A 16,869-nucleotide genomic window follows, 5' to 3' on the forward strand; every position below is an offset into this window, starting at 1 on the left:
AGAAAATTTAAAATATTATGCTTAGGGCAGGCACGGTGGTTCACATCTGTAATCCCAGGACTTTGGAAGGCTAAAATGGGCAGATCACTTGAGGATAGGAGTTCAAAACTAGCCTGACCAACATAGTGAACCCCCATGGCTAATGAAAATACAAAAAAATCAGCTGGGCATGGTGGTACATGCCTGTAATCCCAGCTACTTGGGAGGCTGAGGCACGAGAATAGCTTGAACCCAGGAAGTGAAGGTTGCAGTGAGCCGAGAGGGTGCCACTGCACTTCAGCCTGTGCCACAGAATGAGACTCTGTCTCAAAAGAAAAAAATATATATATATTATGCTTAGATTTTTTCGCTTACAGCCTTCCCTAGGGATACACAGTTGTGTCAATATAATTTTTTTTTCAATTCCCTATCCCAATGCTTCCACCAACACTTCTCAACCACACTATCAGTCCTCATATATTAAGGTCTCTTTCAACTAGTTTTACTGTAGAGAACTGCAACATATGTGAAGAGGGAAGCAATTCTGAATAAAAACAAAATTCTGAATTCTGAGCCAAAGGAAGAGAGAACATAAGAAATGAGTTAATTTCAATACACATGGATTAGGCAGATCATTAAAATGGAGGTATTTAATTTATATATTTATATAAACTCTTACCATGTTCCAGGAAGAATTAAGGATAATGATGTATAGAAATACTTTCTTTACACAATAGAAATACTCTTGAAAAAGTTCAAATTAAGTCATGGTTGAAATACACCGTGGTAACAACTTACAGGAAACCAGAGAAATAATTGTTTGGTACTCTCCTCCACCACATACCTATCACATATGTGTATGTCTACATAAAATAAGTGTTCTCAAGGTAACATCTATCCTTAATAGGTTTAATTTTTAAGTTCTCATTTACATAAATTTCAAAAGTAGAATATTAAAATCATATTCATATAGGAGGACATACAAGATTACTCTTGGTCTTCTGAATCGCATTCTCCCACAACCCTCTGAGAGATCCGTTAAATCAAATAGTGATCTCTTCATAAAATATTTTCTTAAAAACCTGAGAGACAGATACGTGGCTGAAACATAAGTAGTTTTTATATCTGTTTTTATAAGTAAACTTAATATCTGTTTAATTTACAAAAGATGAGAGAATTTTCTCATGAAAAATTGTCTGTTACCAGGTCAGCTATATTAACAAAACTCATATTTATATGTCTCAGACAAAAGTCCATATGACTGTCCTCTTGGTCCACATCTGTACTTTGGAACATAAGATCATTCTCAAGATTAAATTCACAAAGCCTGCCTACTTAAGATCAATTTACTTACCCCAGCAAGACATTTTTCCAGTGTATCCAATATTATCAACTGAGAGAGATATAAATTTTTTTCAGCAGCTTCTCCAAATATTCTCTAACAGAAAAGATATTCAGAACATAAAAGTTAGTTTCACTTTCTGCTACCAATCAACACACATCTGAAAAGTGAAAGACTAAAAGATCAACAATAGTCTTCTATTTTATCTCCCAGATTATACTATACTTAAATATATTATTTCTGATTTTATCCTAATCCTCACAAAAACTAAATTCTAAGGCAAACAGAAATGGCATTTATTAGAGTCTGCCATTAACCTTGTAACAGTAGAAGATGCTGTTTTGCTTCATGCTTTAAAAATATCTAGGATTTAGACATACATATAGATCTGTACCGGAATCTTGAATTGGGGATTTAACTATACTTTTATGCCACGAAATGATCAAAGTCTTAATTTTTATAGCAAAAACATGCTATAGCACCACAGTGAATTTTAAGTACTCACTATCCTCAAAATGAATACTACATATGTATTTATTAACAAGAGACTATGGTTTTGAAAACTTATTTAATAAGCACTAAATGAACGCCAATATAACAATGCTGTTTTGTTTTGAAAAGAGTGTCCCAAATATTAAAATATTTCAATCTAACTGGGAACACAGCCACATATTCATATGTGCAAATACTAAACTGTGCCCCACACACTGCAACAGAGGAGCTACAAAAAATGTTAAATGTCTTTCCGTAAATCTCTTTACGTATTTATAAATGGTCCTGCTTTTGGGGGGAAAATACAAATTTTTTCCATAAAGAAGGTAAATGATTTTCTACATCTCCAGTTTATTAGTTTTCTAAGTTTAGGGTATTGTGTAAGCAACTTTCTTAAAAGGAAACACACCAAGGATGATGCGAACAAAAAGTTAAACACCACATGCTCTCACTCATATGTGGAAGCTAAAAAGAGTAAAAAGTAGAAGAGAGGACACTAGAGGGAGGAAGGGTTGGGTAGTGGGAATCGGGGTGGGTAGAGATTTGTTAAAGGATACAGAAATATAGCTTTATAGGAAGAATAAGACTTAGTGTTCTGTACTACTGTAGAATGACTATGTTAACATTATATAGTTAACTTTTTTTTTTTGAGACAGAGTCTCACTCTGTCACCCAGGCTGGAATGCAGTGGCACATCTTGGCTCACTACAAGCTCCGCCTCCTGGGTTCACGCCATTCTCCTGTCTCAGCCTCCTGAGTAGCTGGGACTACAGGCACATGCCGCCACACCCCGCTAAGTTTTTGTATTTTTTTTTTAGTAGAGACGGGGTTTCACCATGTTAGACAGGATGGTCTTGATCTCCTGACCTCGTGATCTGCCCATCTCAGCCTCCCAAAGTGCTGGGATCACAGGCGTGAGCCACCATGCCTGGCCTACAGTTAACATTATATAGTTTCAAATAACAAGAGAATATTCAATATTCCCAACACAAAGAAATGATAAATGTTGAGATGATGGATATGCTAATTACCCTAGTGGGATCACTATGTATTATATGTATTGAAACATCAATATGTACCCATAAACATGTACAATTATTGTATGTCAATTAAAAAATAAAATAGAACAAGAGAAAAAGTATCTAAAATACGGGAATAAGGCAAAAAGGTAACTTCATGTCTTTTCAATGTCATACTAGAATATTATCTAATAAACCTAAGGACCATCTCAAAAAAAAGGAAGGGGGAACAATCTTCACAATCTATAACCAGAAGTTGTTTCACAACTCAATACAAACAAATACAAACTGGGATTATAAATGCAGGCTGGGCGCGGTGGCTCACACCTGTAATCCCAGCACTTTGGGAGGCCGAGGCAGGCATATCACCTAAGGTCAGGAGTTTGAGATCAGCCTGGCCAAAACAGTGAAACCTCGTCTCTACTAAAAATACAAAAAAATTAGCCAAGCATGGTGGCACATGCCTGTAATTCCAGCTACTGGGGAGCCTGAGGCAGCAGAATCACTTGAACTGGGGAGGGGGAGGTTACAGTGAGCTGAGATTGGGCCACTGCACTCCAGCCTGGGCGACAGAATGAGACCCTGTCATTCATTCATTCATTCATTCATTCATTCATTCATAAATAAATAAATAAATAACTGCTAAAGACCAGCAGAGAGTTCAGAGTTAATCAAGAAAAATCCAGGCCGGGCATAGTGGCTCATGCCTGTAATCCCAGCACTTTGGGAGGCTGAGGCGGGTGGATCACGAGGTCAGGAGATCGAGACCATCCTGCCTAACATGGTGAAACCCCGTCTCTACTAAAAAATACAAAAAATTAGCCGGGCGTGGCGGCCGGCGCCTATAGTCCCAGTCACTCGGCAGGCTGAGGCAGGAGAATGGCGTGAACCCGGGAGGCGAGCTTGCAGTGAGCTGAGACTGCGCCACTGTACTCCAGCCTGGGCGACAGAGCGAGACTCAGTCTCACAAAAAAAAAAAAAAAAAAGAAAGAAAAAAAAAAAGAAAAATCCAGATCAGTTGCCATAAACTGAGTATGTTAGTTTGAAACAGCTTAGAATGGAGATGTTAAATAGGAATTTAGAGAGAGGAAGGGATCACTTGAGAAAGACAAAAGATGTTATATGTTCAAAGGTACAGAGGGAGAACAGTTGGAGTACTCTGAAGTCTAGGAAATGTCAATCGATTTTAGAAAACGGGAAGAAGAAAGAAATTATGAGCTTTTAACAGTGGAATTATTTGATGAAACTGGTATTTGAGAAAAACTGTTTCAACAACAGGGTAACTACTACAGAATCTGTCACAGGTTACAGAAGGAAGAAAAAACACATTAATATCTTCATAAAAAAATCAATCCACATTTTAGGACTATGAGATCATATTTTATCATCTACTTAGGGCTGGGACAACCATATATAAATTCAAACAAGATGCTAAAGAAAAATATGTGTAATAGATTACTGTGGTCAATTCGTGTAGGCCACAAAAGCTCTATGAAATCCTAATTCAAGAAACATACTGGAAAAGGAGACATGGTCACAAAAGATAGGAGATGTTTCTAAGGGAAATAATAAATTAAAATGAAAGTTACAGTTACTTGTGCTCACTGAATCTAAAACCCAGCTGATTAAAAATTTGACAAAATAAAATTAAAAGGTTATCTGTGCTCATAAACAAAACAAGATTAATGGTTATATCCAAAGTCCACAGAAAATCACTTTCCATACTTCAAAATATGCTGTTCTAAACTTTTTAATCAAAAAGAAAAGAAAGCAAATTCCCCAAAACACAGTAACCCAAATACTCACCATATTGTTAACATTCTTTAAAATAGTAGTGAGGCCGCTTATAACCAAAGAAAACTTGTATTTGGAAATATTGATTAGACATTCCTTGTTGTGCTCAGTACTGACTTTGGTATGCGTGTTCTGCTGTCCTGTTTTTATTGGAAGCTGAAAAAAAAAGAAAAAAAAACCACGTTAACAGCTTATCCTTAAAAACGACTATAAATAACTTACTTGCCATTGAAAATCATGACGTTTTAGGAAAACTGCATCAACCACAGATACCTATATTTGCATCTCAAACTCCGAGTTTCAATCAAACTCCAATATGTGATACACAGATATGTATATTTGCATCTCAAACACCAATATATGATAGCATTTATTATAGCAAATCTTAAATTCTTTGGAAACTTCCATTTTTGCAGCTTTCTTTCTGGAAGTCATAAATCTCTATCTACAAAATTAAATTCTTTACCCAGCACTATATAAGAAGAAATGATGACTCACAGAAATAGAGCTATTTCCTTGTGGCTAAAAATTATTTCAGAGAATGTCTGCAATAAAATGCATACAACCGTTTCCCTTATCCATTGAACTCAAACATTAAAAGAAAAACAGATCAAGAAAATCTATGCCCTAGACCTCTCGTCAATAATGGCAAACAACTGCTGATTGTTCAGAAGCAAGAACAAACTATAAAACCTGGGGAAAAAACAGTAAGACTGACTCAGTAAGATAAGCACCCTCAGCTACACAATTGAAGGGATAACAGAACACAAGTAGATAAATCCCATGAGAAAAAATATTCTATGAGAAGATCACATTTACATTTCTCTGTGAATGAGTTAAGTTCCACTGTCTAGAAGTTCATCTCTACTCTGCTCAAAAATAGCATTCTGTATTTAAAGCATTATGGACATACTTACTGTTAATATTAAACCCTGCTAATGCTAACAGAGAAACCTAGCAATGTTCCTCTGTGAAAAAAACAAACCTGAATATAACTTTCTCATTTTTAACACAGTACAACTAAAGGTGGAAAGAGACCAAGGCGCATGCCCAAGTTTGCTAAATCAGTTAATAATGGACGATTATTTTGATAGTAAAGAAATACTAAATAGGCTGGGCACGGTGGCTCATCCCACCACTTTGGGAGGCCAAGTCGGGCAGAGCATGAGGTCAGAAGATTGAGACCATCCTAGCCAACATGGTAAACGCAGACTCTACTAAAAATACAAAAATTAGCTGGGTGTAGTGCCACATGCCTGTAATCCAAGCTACTCGGGAGGCTGAGGCAGGAGAATGGCGTGAACCCAGGAGGCAGAGATTGCAGTGAGCCGAGATTACGCCACTGCACTCCGGCCTGGCGATCGAGCGAGACTCCATCTCAAATAAAAAAAAAAAAAAAAAAGGAAATACTAAATGGAATTGGCGGGGCGGGGGAGCATTTTTAGAGTGTAAAGGAGGGGGCAGAACAGAAACTACAGAACTTCATAATGTTAATTGTAAAGATTATGGAGGAAAAAAACCTGAAAGGCCAAAAATGGGACTTTTGTTTACAAGCACAGATAACCTTTTTATTTTGTCAAATTTTTAATCAGTTGGGTTTTAGATTCAGTGAGCACAAGTAACTGTAACTTTCATTTTACTATTTCCCTTAGAAACATCTCCTATTCTTTGTGACCATATCTCCTTTTCCAGTATGTTTCTTGAACTAGGGTTTCATAAAATGCAGCTTGTGAATCTCCCTAAGTATCCCATAAAAATCAGAGAAACGGCCAGGTGTGGTGGCTCACATTTGTAATCCCAGAACTTTGGGAGACCAAGGCAGGCGGATCACTTGAGGTCAAAAGTTCAAGACCAGCCTGGCCAACATGGTGAAACCCTGTCTCTACTAAAAATACAAAAAATTAGCTGAGCGTGGTGGCACACACCTGTAATTCCAGCTACTAGGGAGGCTGAGGCACGAGAATGGCTTGAACAGCAGGTGGAGGTTGCAGTGAGCTGAGATTGCACCACTGCACTTCAGCCTAGGCGACACAGACTCTGTCTCAAAAAAAAAAAAAAAAAACAACAACAAAGAAACTAGAATTTCTCTAGTAAAAACACAAACTGATGAACATCTACATGAAAATGAAGGGACAAGGCCCCTCATTCCCAAACCCAGAGAAGTGAACAAATAGAAACCATTTACAGTTACAAAACTGGTTGGGGACATGCGCAATGGCTCATGCCTGTAATCCCAGCACTTTGAGAGGCTGAGGCAGGAGGACTGCTTGAGTCCAGGAGTTCAAGACCAGCCTAGGCCAACAGAGCGAGACCTCATCTTTACTTAAAAAAAAAAAAATCCAGGCTTGGTAGTGTGTGCCTGTAATCCAGCTACTCAAGAGCCTGAGGCAGGAGGACTGCTTGAGCCCAGAAAGTTGCTGTGATCTAGCCACTGCACTCCAGCCTGGGCAACAGAGGGAGATCCTGTGTCTGGAAAACAAAAAACAAAAATACTGGTGTGGTATAAGCGTCTATGCAAGAGAAAGCAGGTGGAAGGAGAATGTCTAATGGATCTGACAAGATGAGATTCCCAATGTACTGCATCCTTAATAAAAAGCACAGCAGCCCAATTTAGGAATATTAGCCAAAACAGAGGGTAGTTATGCTCATTGCAATTTGCAGATGAATGAAAAAGGCCTATGATAAAATTCTCAAGAGAATGGAGCACACTCAAAAGCATCACTGTCTAATAGAATTTGCTATGGTAATGATATTGCTCTACATGGGCAATGCCCAATACAACAGCCACTAGTCATCATATGTAGCTATTAACCACTTGTAACATAGCTGGTATAGATAAGAAATCAAAAATTTAAAGTTTATTTAAGTTATTATTAAATAAATTTAAATTTAGCTTTAAGTAGCCACACATGTAATTATTAGATCTGACTGGACAACACAGATCTAGCCCACACTGAGAAGAAACTGCTGAGAATAAACTCCAAACTGAAAACAGGGGTAAAGGGAGAAAAGGAAAAAGGTCCAAATAAAAATGAAAAAGAGAAAGATGAACAAGAGATCTCTGAAAGAATGAGACCATTTTTTTTTTATTTCATGAAAATAAAAAAAGAATAAGCTCTAGAGCCATAAAGCTACAAAGCTATCCTGGACTACAAATCCCTCCTACGAACTCAGAAAAATTAATTTCACATAAAAATGAGCCAACGGAAAAGTTCTATGGTCAAATAATACGTAAAGTTATTATAAGAAAAAGGAGTAAGAAACAGAAAAACATAAAAATAAGGGTCTAAACAATAGAAAATCAAAGTATCCAAAAAGATATATCCACCAACAGATGAAAACTGTAAATTATTATTTCAAAGTGAGCCAAGAGAAATTAAGAAAATGACAAAAGATGTGGAATAACACAAATAAGAATTACAGACAGAAATAAGTTGATAGAACTCAAGAAAGAATTAGAAGATAAATCATTTCAGAAATGAAAACTAATCAGAAGATACACAAGAGTAAATTAACACAGAAGATAATGCTTTAAGAGTAAACAAATGTTGAAAAAAAAGGGGGGACTAAGGAGGAAAGTTGTAATATAAAAAAGAAATTACATATGAGATAATAAAGATTTACAATAAAGTGACAAAAAAGAAAAAGAAGATTCAACATACATATAACAGGAGTCACCAAAGAAAGAAACCAAACCAATGGAATAAAATGGATATTAGAAACTAGAATTCAAGAAAACTTTGCTGGAATTATTATTGAAATTTTTAAAAACTTGAAACTGTATCTTTAATGTGCATACCACACACCTGGAAAAGTGACCCAGAATGACCAACACCTGAACATATTTTGAACTTCTGTGAACAAGAAAAAAAAAAATCTTTTGAACTTACAGGCAGAAAGAGGAAATTATTTATACAAAAAAACCCCAAAAATTAGACTCTCATCAGACTTTGACAAAATTTTGTCAGAAAACAATAAAGTAAAATAAATTTAAGATATTTAAAGAAAACATAAACCACACAGGAAGGGGAACATCACACACCGGGGCCTGTCGTGGGGTGGGGGGAGGGGGGAGGGATAGCATTAGGAGATATACCTAACGTAAATGACGAGTTAATGGGTGCAGCACACCAACATGGCACATGTATTCATATGTAACAAACCTGCACATTGTGCACATGTACCCTAGAACTTAAAGTATAATAAAAAAAAGAAGAAAACATAAACCAAGGATTTTATATCTAGCCAAAGTGAATTCAAATACAGTCAGCCCTCTGAATCCATGAGTTCTCCATCTATGCATTCAACAAACTGCAGATCAAAAAATAAATGTTAATATGTCTGTACTGAACAGGTACAGACTTTTTGTCATTATTCCCTAAATAATAGTGTATAACAACTATTTATATAGTATTACATCGTATTAAGTATTATAAGTAATCAAGGGATGATTTAAAGTACACAGGAGGATATGTGTAGGCTATATGCAAATACCACACCATTTCATATCAGGGACTTGAGCATCTGCAGATTTCACCGTCCATGGAGGTTCCTGGAACCAATGTCCCAGATACTGAGAGACAATTTTATAGCAATGACAAACTGTGCTAAACTGCAAGAACCCTGGAAATTTTGTTCCCTTTTCTTTTTCCTGGAGGATATATTGGAGAATATACTTCAGATGACCAAAATAACTGGAGAGACATCCACATTAATAGGAATCATTAAATATATTTAGTGATGGGGTATGTTCTGAGAAACGTGTCCTTACATGATTCCACTGTCATGTGAACATCACAGAGTGTACTTATACAATCCTAGATGGTATAGCCTGTCACACCTCTAGGATATGGTATACAGGGTACAAAACTGTACAGCATGTTATTGTACTGAATACTCTTGGCAACTTTAACACATGGTGTTTGTATATCTAAACATAGAAAAGGTAATGATACTGTATTATAATACTGAGGGACTCCCATTACATATGCAGTCCATCATTGACCAAAATGTCATTATGTGGAGCATCACTGTATTTTTTTTTTTTTTTTGAGACAGAGCCTTGCTCTGTCACCCAGGCTGGAGTGCAGTGGCGTAATCTCAGCTCACCATAACGAAGCGATTCCCCTGCCTCAGCCTCCCTAGTAGCTGGGACTAAAGGCATGCACCACCATTGCCTGGCTAATTTTTTTGTATTTTTAGTAGAGACGGGGTTTCACCATGTTGGTCAGGCTGGTCTTGAACTCCTGACCTCAGGTAATCCACCCACCTCGGCCTCCCAAAGTGCTGGGATTACAGGCGTGAGCTACCATGCCCAGCCGGAGCATCACTGTATTTTCTAAAAGAACTGAGAATGGTGGTAATAAGGGAGAAAGTATATTAGGTGACTGCTTTATGTACTTGATAATATAGATACAATACAATTATCAAAATTGAGGAGAGGGAGGGTGGTGAGAGCATATAAATAGTAGAATATGTTTCTTGATTGTCTTTTTATTAACTGAGAGTAAAATGCTAGGGAAAAAGGAGATGAGGAAAGGAGGTTTCTAGTTCATTTCAATATTGCTTAGAGTAAAAAACCAACACATAATACCCCTCCACCCCAAAAGAGAAGGAAATTAGAATACCATATAAAGGTATTAATATAATGGTAACCACCAGAACAAAAACACAAATTGTACTGGTGGTGTGTGGTGTGTTAACTGTTGAGCTGGGAACTACTTTCCCAGATCCCACTCACTGTATGGTTCTGGGTTAGAGATGGTCTAAAGGGTAATTTGTACAGGCTGTCTATCCCTAATTCAAAAATCTGAAACCTACAACACTCTAAAATCCAAACTTGTTGATCAACAACATGACTCTCAAAGGAAATGCTCATTTCAGATTAGGGATGATCATGGTGAGTAAAATGCAAATATTCTAGAACCCAAAAATATCTGAAATCCAAAACACTTCTGGTCCCAAGCATTTCAGATACGGGATACTCAACCTGTATAAAATTTGTTTGAAATGTGGAAGTGAAGCAGCAGCTATTATTCTGAAGGTTTCACAGTAACATACAATGAGAGACAGATACAGAGGCATCCAGAAAGTTCCAGCTTTTACTCTCTCTCTCTTTCACTCTATGTCCAGCTCTTTCTTTGGACCAGTGGTCACTTTGCTGACCAATACTAGCCCAAACCTACCACCAGATGCTTCGGTGCAAACCTACAGGGCTTTGTATGACAAACCTTACATGGCAAGAGCTTCCCACAGTGCCCTCCTCAAGCTCCTCCTTCATAATCTCACTTCAGTGGCTGGATATATTTGACTTCTCAGATATCCCAAACAGCTCCAACTTATCTACCCATTGTCCTTGATTTAGACGATCTGGTTAGTGGACTCCTCTGATCCTCCAGTTCCCCATTCCAGATACTCACCTCACTTAGTCCCCTCAAAACTGTATACAATCTAATTTCTACAATAAATTCCTTATCATTACACAGTATGAATGCTGGTCTGAATAAATCTTTCTAAATACAAAAATACATACTGAGGCCAAGGCAGGCAATCGAGACCAGCCTGGCCAACATGCCGAAACTCCATCTCTACTAAAATACAAAAAAATTAGCTGACCATGGTGGCGCGTGCCTATAATCCCAGCTACTTGGGAGGCTGAGGCATGATAACTGCTCCAACCCAGGGGGCAGAGGCTGCAGTGAGCTAAGCCCCACTGCACTCCAGCCTGGGCAACAGAGCAAGACTGTCTCAAAAAATGTGTGTGTGTGTGTGTGTGTGTGTATGTGTGTGTGTACGTGTATATATGTGTATACATTTATATATGCTGAAAGAGCAAATAACATGAACACAGTGACACTTAAATAAGAGACATGTATAAAATTAAATGTAACATAAAACCAAAAAATGAATCCAAATTCATTAAATGATAGAATAATCTCCAGGATACATCTTAAGTTAAAAAAAAAAAAAAAAAAAAGATGGAGAAAATATACACAGTATGTTCCATTCATCTAAGAAGAGGAAGGAGATAGAAATATATGTTTCTTATATTAAGAAACAAAACAAAACAGTAGAAGAACGAAATGCTCAAGAAAATTAGTGGTTGCCTTTAGGAAATGAAAAGAAATAAAGTAGAAGTGACAAGGATAGAATCCATATTCTATATGGAATACATATTGTTTTTGTAGATTTCATTTTAGAACTATGTAACTTACATAAACATAAAATTAAAATTTTAAGAAGTCTAGAAATCAAAAATAAACAAATCAACTGAAATCTGTATCTAATTCTTTAATGGTATAAAGAGAGGAACTAAATAATTCTGTGGTATTTTAATTCTATCACTCCTAGTGCCTCTAAAAACCCAAGACTTTCAGCATGGGAAATAAAAGTAATGGTAAAGTAAAGAACCTGTAGTCTTGAATTTGAAATAGAAGTATCTATATGAAGTCAAGATATTTTATTTTGTATTTTAAAAAACATATTTCTACTTCTGTCCACTGAAAATGCCTAGAAACAATGACCAATCCCATAGTAATGACTAACGACCAATCCCATAGTAATCCTCACTCAGTTGTAATCTTGAACGACCATTTCCCAGTAAAAGGAATCTGGACTCCTTTAGGAAATGGCTGCTTCTATGTCTGGAGGAAAAAAAAAAAGACATAATGACCCCGGAACATCTTGTCATACCAGATAGCAGCACTGACTAATAAGGGTCAAGTCAAAAATGGTTAGGAATGAATTTTAAAGAGGACCCCTCTGGCCAAAAGTGTAATAATTTGAACACTGTTAAGGATGGCAATTTATTGAAACATATTAAGTATATTTAAATCCACACTACTGTTTCCATGTAGGATAGAATAATTTACTGCAAAACAATAGCTCCCACCACAAACTTAATTTCTAACAAAAGATGAAATATAAAAATCATCTGTTTGAAGAATTCAGAGAGCTACTGAAGGAACAGGGATTAGCAACACTAAGATTCCAAAAAGAGTGAGCTATAATGAGGTAAGGGGATCTTCTGCAGCTGCTTTTCCCCTGGGGCATTTGCAGATTCTGGTCAGGAAAAGAGACTGAGGAATAAGGCTTTTTTCCCAGGCAATGTACCTCTAACGGAAGAAGAAACCATCAGAGATTCTGGTGTTCACTGAGGGCTAGACTGGCAAAACCGAAGACGTGAGGGAATCTCAAATGCCTCAGTGAGTGGAAAAGGGTAAAAAGGCTAAACCAAAAACTTCTGAAAAGCAAAGCAGAATTTGAAAGCCTTGCAGCTTCAAGAGGACAAAAGAGTTTAGAATCTGCTAGTGGAGACCTCAGTAAACACAGTTCTCAGTGATAAGCCCTCGAAGGCTGTGTCTCCTACAAACAGGAGCAAATTACAGCAAATGGAAACCTTAGGAGCTACTAGTAGGTGTGTAACTCAGTACTTACCTTGGAAACTGGCATTATCTGCTAAAACTGAAAACACACACACACATTCAGCAATTTTACTAGATATATACCCAACAGAAATGTATATATGTTCACCAAAAGACATGCACAACAATGTTTTATAGCAGTATGTTTTATAATTCCCAACAACTGGAACAATCCAAATGTTAATAGCAGAAATGGTTTTTAAAAACTGGTGTAGTTTTTAAACTACCATGAAAAAATATACAGCAAGAGAATGACTTACAATTGTGAGCTTAATTTCACAAATACAATACTGACAGACAGAAGTCAGAACAAGACATACTGTATGATGTTACATAAATTTCAAAACCATGCTAAACTCATACCATGACTTAGAAGATCCTTCTAAATCCCATGACTTAGAAGATCCTTCTAAATCCCATGATTTAGAAGATCCCTGGAAGACAGTGACTGAAAGGAAACACGAGGAGGACTCCCAGATTCACAGTATTGTTTTATTTCTTGATCTCGATACTGGTTACACTGGTATGTTTACTTTGTGAACATTTAACTGAGCTGTATATTTACAATTTGTGCCCTTTTCTATACACATAATTTAACAGAAAGTTTGCTAAATATATGCTTAAATCCATGAATGAATAATGATAATAAAAAACAAAAACAAATTGGCCATTTGGTGGATACAGAGAAATCGTGGTAGACATTGAGGTGCTACCCAGTTCCTCCTTCAAAAACTTACCTTAAATGCTGGGAGTGCTGTCAGTCAGCCCCTTCAGGGACTACCTCACCTACAGGGAACAACCCTGTTCAAGGTCATATCCTTCCCAAGATAACCCACATCAAATGACTAATTGATATGGTAATATAAAGGCCTGGACACCTCAGCCACCACAATTCTGGGCAACTCAGAAGAGCCATTCTTGCCCCAGGCTCCCATTCTTGCTCCAGGCTCCCCGTGGGGGTTGGCCAAAGCTGGTGCTGGGCCTGCACTGCATTTGCCCAGTGCTCCTCACTCCCAGATGTTGATTTCAAAGAAAAAAAGATAACAACAAAAAAGCTGATTAACTTCCAATTGAAAACTAAGTTTGAAAGCCAGAGAGCCTCTCTGAAAACACAGAGATTCTCCTCTCCTGCAGCAGGAGGGCAGAGAAACCTAAGGACCAGAACCAGCACTTAATTATCACTCATTTATTACACTTATATATCTCAGAGATATACAGATTGGATGGATGGATGGATGGACAGACAGATTAGATATCTAAATCTATATGTGTTGGGCTTCAAAGGTTGAACTCCCAAAGGCAGCAGGTCTCCTACGTCCAGATCAGGGGCCTGGCTAGGAAAGAACAAGACTCTGACACATGGAATGGAAACATCTGGGTTGGCGCTCCCAAAAATCTTGTCTCCCCAGATTCCTGAACCTTCTGCCAACAACCAATGAGCCTGGAAGAGAACCCCAAGCCTCAGATAAGACTGAGGCCCCAACCAAAACCTTGATTTCAGCCTGGTGAGAACCTGAGCAGAGAACACAGCTAAGCAATGCCTTGACTCCTGACCCACAGAAATTGTAAGATAGTAATTTTGTGTGTTTTAGGCTACTGTTTGTGGTAGTTTGTTACACAGCAATAGAAAACTAGAACAACTACCAAACCTGAATCTGTAATGTAAACTTCTCTCCTGAGCTTCAGATGTGTTATTCAAATGTCCATTTGGTTTCTCCACATGGATAACTTGTAGGCACTTCAAACTCAACATTTCCAAAGCTTAATTCATAATCTTCCTACCATGTTTCCTGTCTTGGTAAATAGTACCGCAATCTACCAAGTTTCCCATGTTGGACATCTGAGAATCTTCATAATACTTCTTTTGTTCCCTTTACTTCATCTCCCTTTAGTCAGAGGAAAAATATATTCTGGCCTCCACGTTTACTCATTTCTCAACTTGCTCAGAAGCCAGGCAGGGAAGGAAGAAAAGTGGTACTCAGGCCCCCCAGGCTCCTACTAACAGCACCAAATTCTATGAAAAAGAAAAAAAATCAAGATTAAGGAGTTCTAAGTAACCAAGAATTTATCAGATAAGGTGGTCAGGGGAAGCTCTCTGAAGACGTGACATTTGAGCAGAGACCTAAATGTAGTAAAAAAAAAATGGGAAGACCAGCCATGGGATTAGTGGTTCACACCTCTAATCCCAGCACTTTGGGAGGCCGAGGCGGGTGGATCACATGAGGTCAGGAATTTGAGACCAGCCTGGCCAACATGGGGAAACCTCGTGAAACCCAAAAATACAAAAATTAGCCAGGCATGGTGGTACATGCCTGCAGTCCCAGCTACTCAGGAGGCTGAGGTGGGAGAATTGCTTGAACCCGGGAGGCAGAGGTTGCACTGAGCCCAGATCGCACCACTGCACTCCAGCCTGGGCAACAGAGTGAGACCCTGTCTCAAAATGAATGAATGAATAAATGAGAACGGGAAGACCCATGCAAAGATCTAAAGAAGAGCATTCACGGCAGTAGTTGCAGGTAAAATGGATCTGATGTTGGGTGTGGCATGTTCAAAGCTTAGCAAGAGGGCCAATGTGGTTAACCCAAAGGGAACAAAAGAGGAAAATCTAGGGGATGTGGTCAGAGATTCAAGAAGCAGGAGTCAGATCATGAAAAGCCTTATAGGCCACTTTAAGAACTTTGAATTTATTTTGAATTTGATGATGTCGTGGATTATATTTTCCAACTGTCAAGTATCTCTCATCCCACATGCTTTCCTGCAATAAGATTTTGCCACTCCCTTATTAGGAAAAGAAATTTATTTTTCTACCTCCTTTCATCTAGCAGGTCCAGTGACTATTCTGACCAATAAAATACAGCTTAAAGGCACACTGTGTAGTTCCAGGCCATAGTTCTTAATTGGTCTGACAGTTTTTATTTCCCTCTTCCTAGAAGCCAGCTGTCATGTAAAGAATGGGACTACTCTGAGATCAGCATGCTGTGAGAAGCCAAGGCCACATGCAGAGATTCTGAAGAATGGGACGCCATTGTGGAGAGAGAGGTTAAGAAGCACTGAGGAGCCAGACATGTGACTGAAGAAGCCATAATGGAAGGGATTCTCCAGTGTCAGCAACACAATATGGAACAGAAGAACTGCCCAGCTGAACCTGTCATGAATTCCTGACCCCCAAAAATTGTGAGCACAATAAAATGGTTGTTTTTAGGCTACAAGGCTTTGGAGTAGCTTATTATACAGCAATAGATAACCAAAAGACAGGGGAAGAAGACACTGAAGGAATTTAAGCAAAGGAATGACATAATCTGATTTATGTTTTAAAAAGAACCCTCTTGTTGCTGTATGTTAGAAAACAGTCTTACTCAAGAGAAGATGGTAGCTTAAGTTAAGCTAATATGAATAGAAGAGAAAGTAGTAAGATGTTATAATAGATTCAGAAGGGGGATGCTTATTTAAAATGGTAAGCTGATTCTGAAGTTAATTTGGAAGAATAAACTTCAGAGAATACCAAAGAAATTTTTGAAAAACAAGAACAAGGCCAGGCACAGTGGCTCAAGCCTGTAATCCCAGCACTTTGGGAGGCAGAGGCGGGCGGATCACGAGGTCAGGAGATCAAGACCATCCTGACTAATACAGTGAAACCCTGTCTCTACTAAAAATACAACAAAAATTAGCTGGGCGTGGTGGCAGGCGCCTGTAGTCCCAGCTACTCGGGAGGCTGAGGTGGGAGAATGGCATGAACCCGGGAGGCAGAGCTTGCAGTGAGCCGAGATTGCGCCACTGCACTCCAGCCTGGGCGACAGAGCGAGACTCCGTCTCAAAAAAC

General features: G+C 38.1%; 1 protein-coding gene across 3 annotated transcripts in view; it reads right to left on the minus strand.

The window, feature by feature from the left end:
* The window catches only part of NF1 (neurofibromin 1), a 282,604-nt gene that overhangs the window by 216,854 nt on the left and 48,881 nt on the right, over nucleotides 1–16,869 (minus strand). For all 3 annotated transcript variants that reach the window (XM_063656134.1, XM_054459933.2, XM_054459932.2), the window contains exons 2-3: nucleotides 4,639–4,782; nucleotides 1,334–1,417 (exon numbers count right to left, since the gene is read on the minus strand). In XM_063656134.1, the coding sequence (XP_063512204.1) occupies nucleotides 1,334–1,417; nucleotides 4,639–4,782 (228 nt within the window). The remainder of the gene's footprint in view (nucleotides 1–1,333; nucleotides 1,418–4,638; nucleotides 4,783–16,869) is intronic.

Source organism: Pongo pygmaeus, chromosome 19, assembly GCF_028885625.2.
Source record: "Pongo pygmaeus isolate AG05252 chromosome 19, NHGRI_mPonPyg2-v2.0_pri, whole genome shotgun sequence".
NCBI classification, from domain to species: Eukaryota; Metazoa; Chordata; class Mammalia; order Primates; family Hominidae; genus Pongo; species Pongo pygmaeus.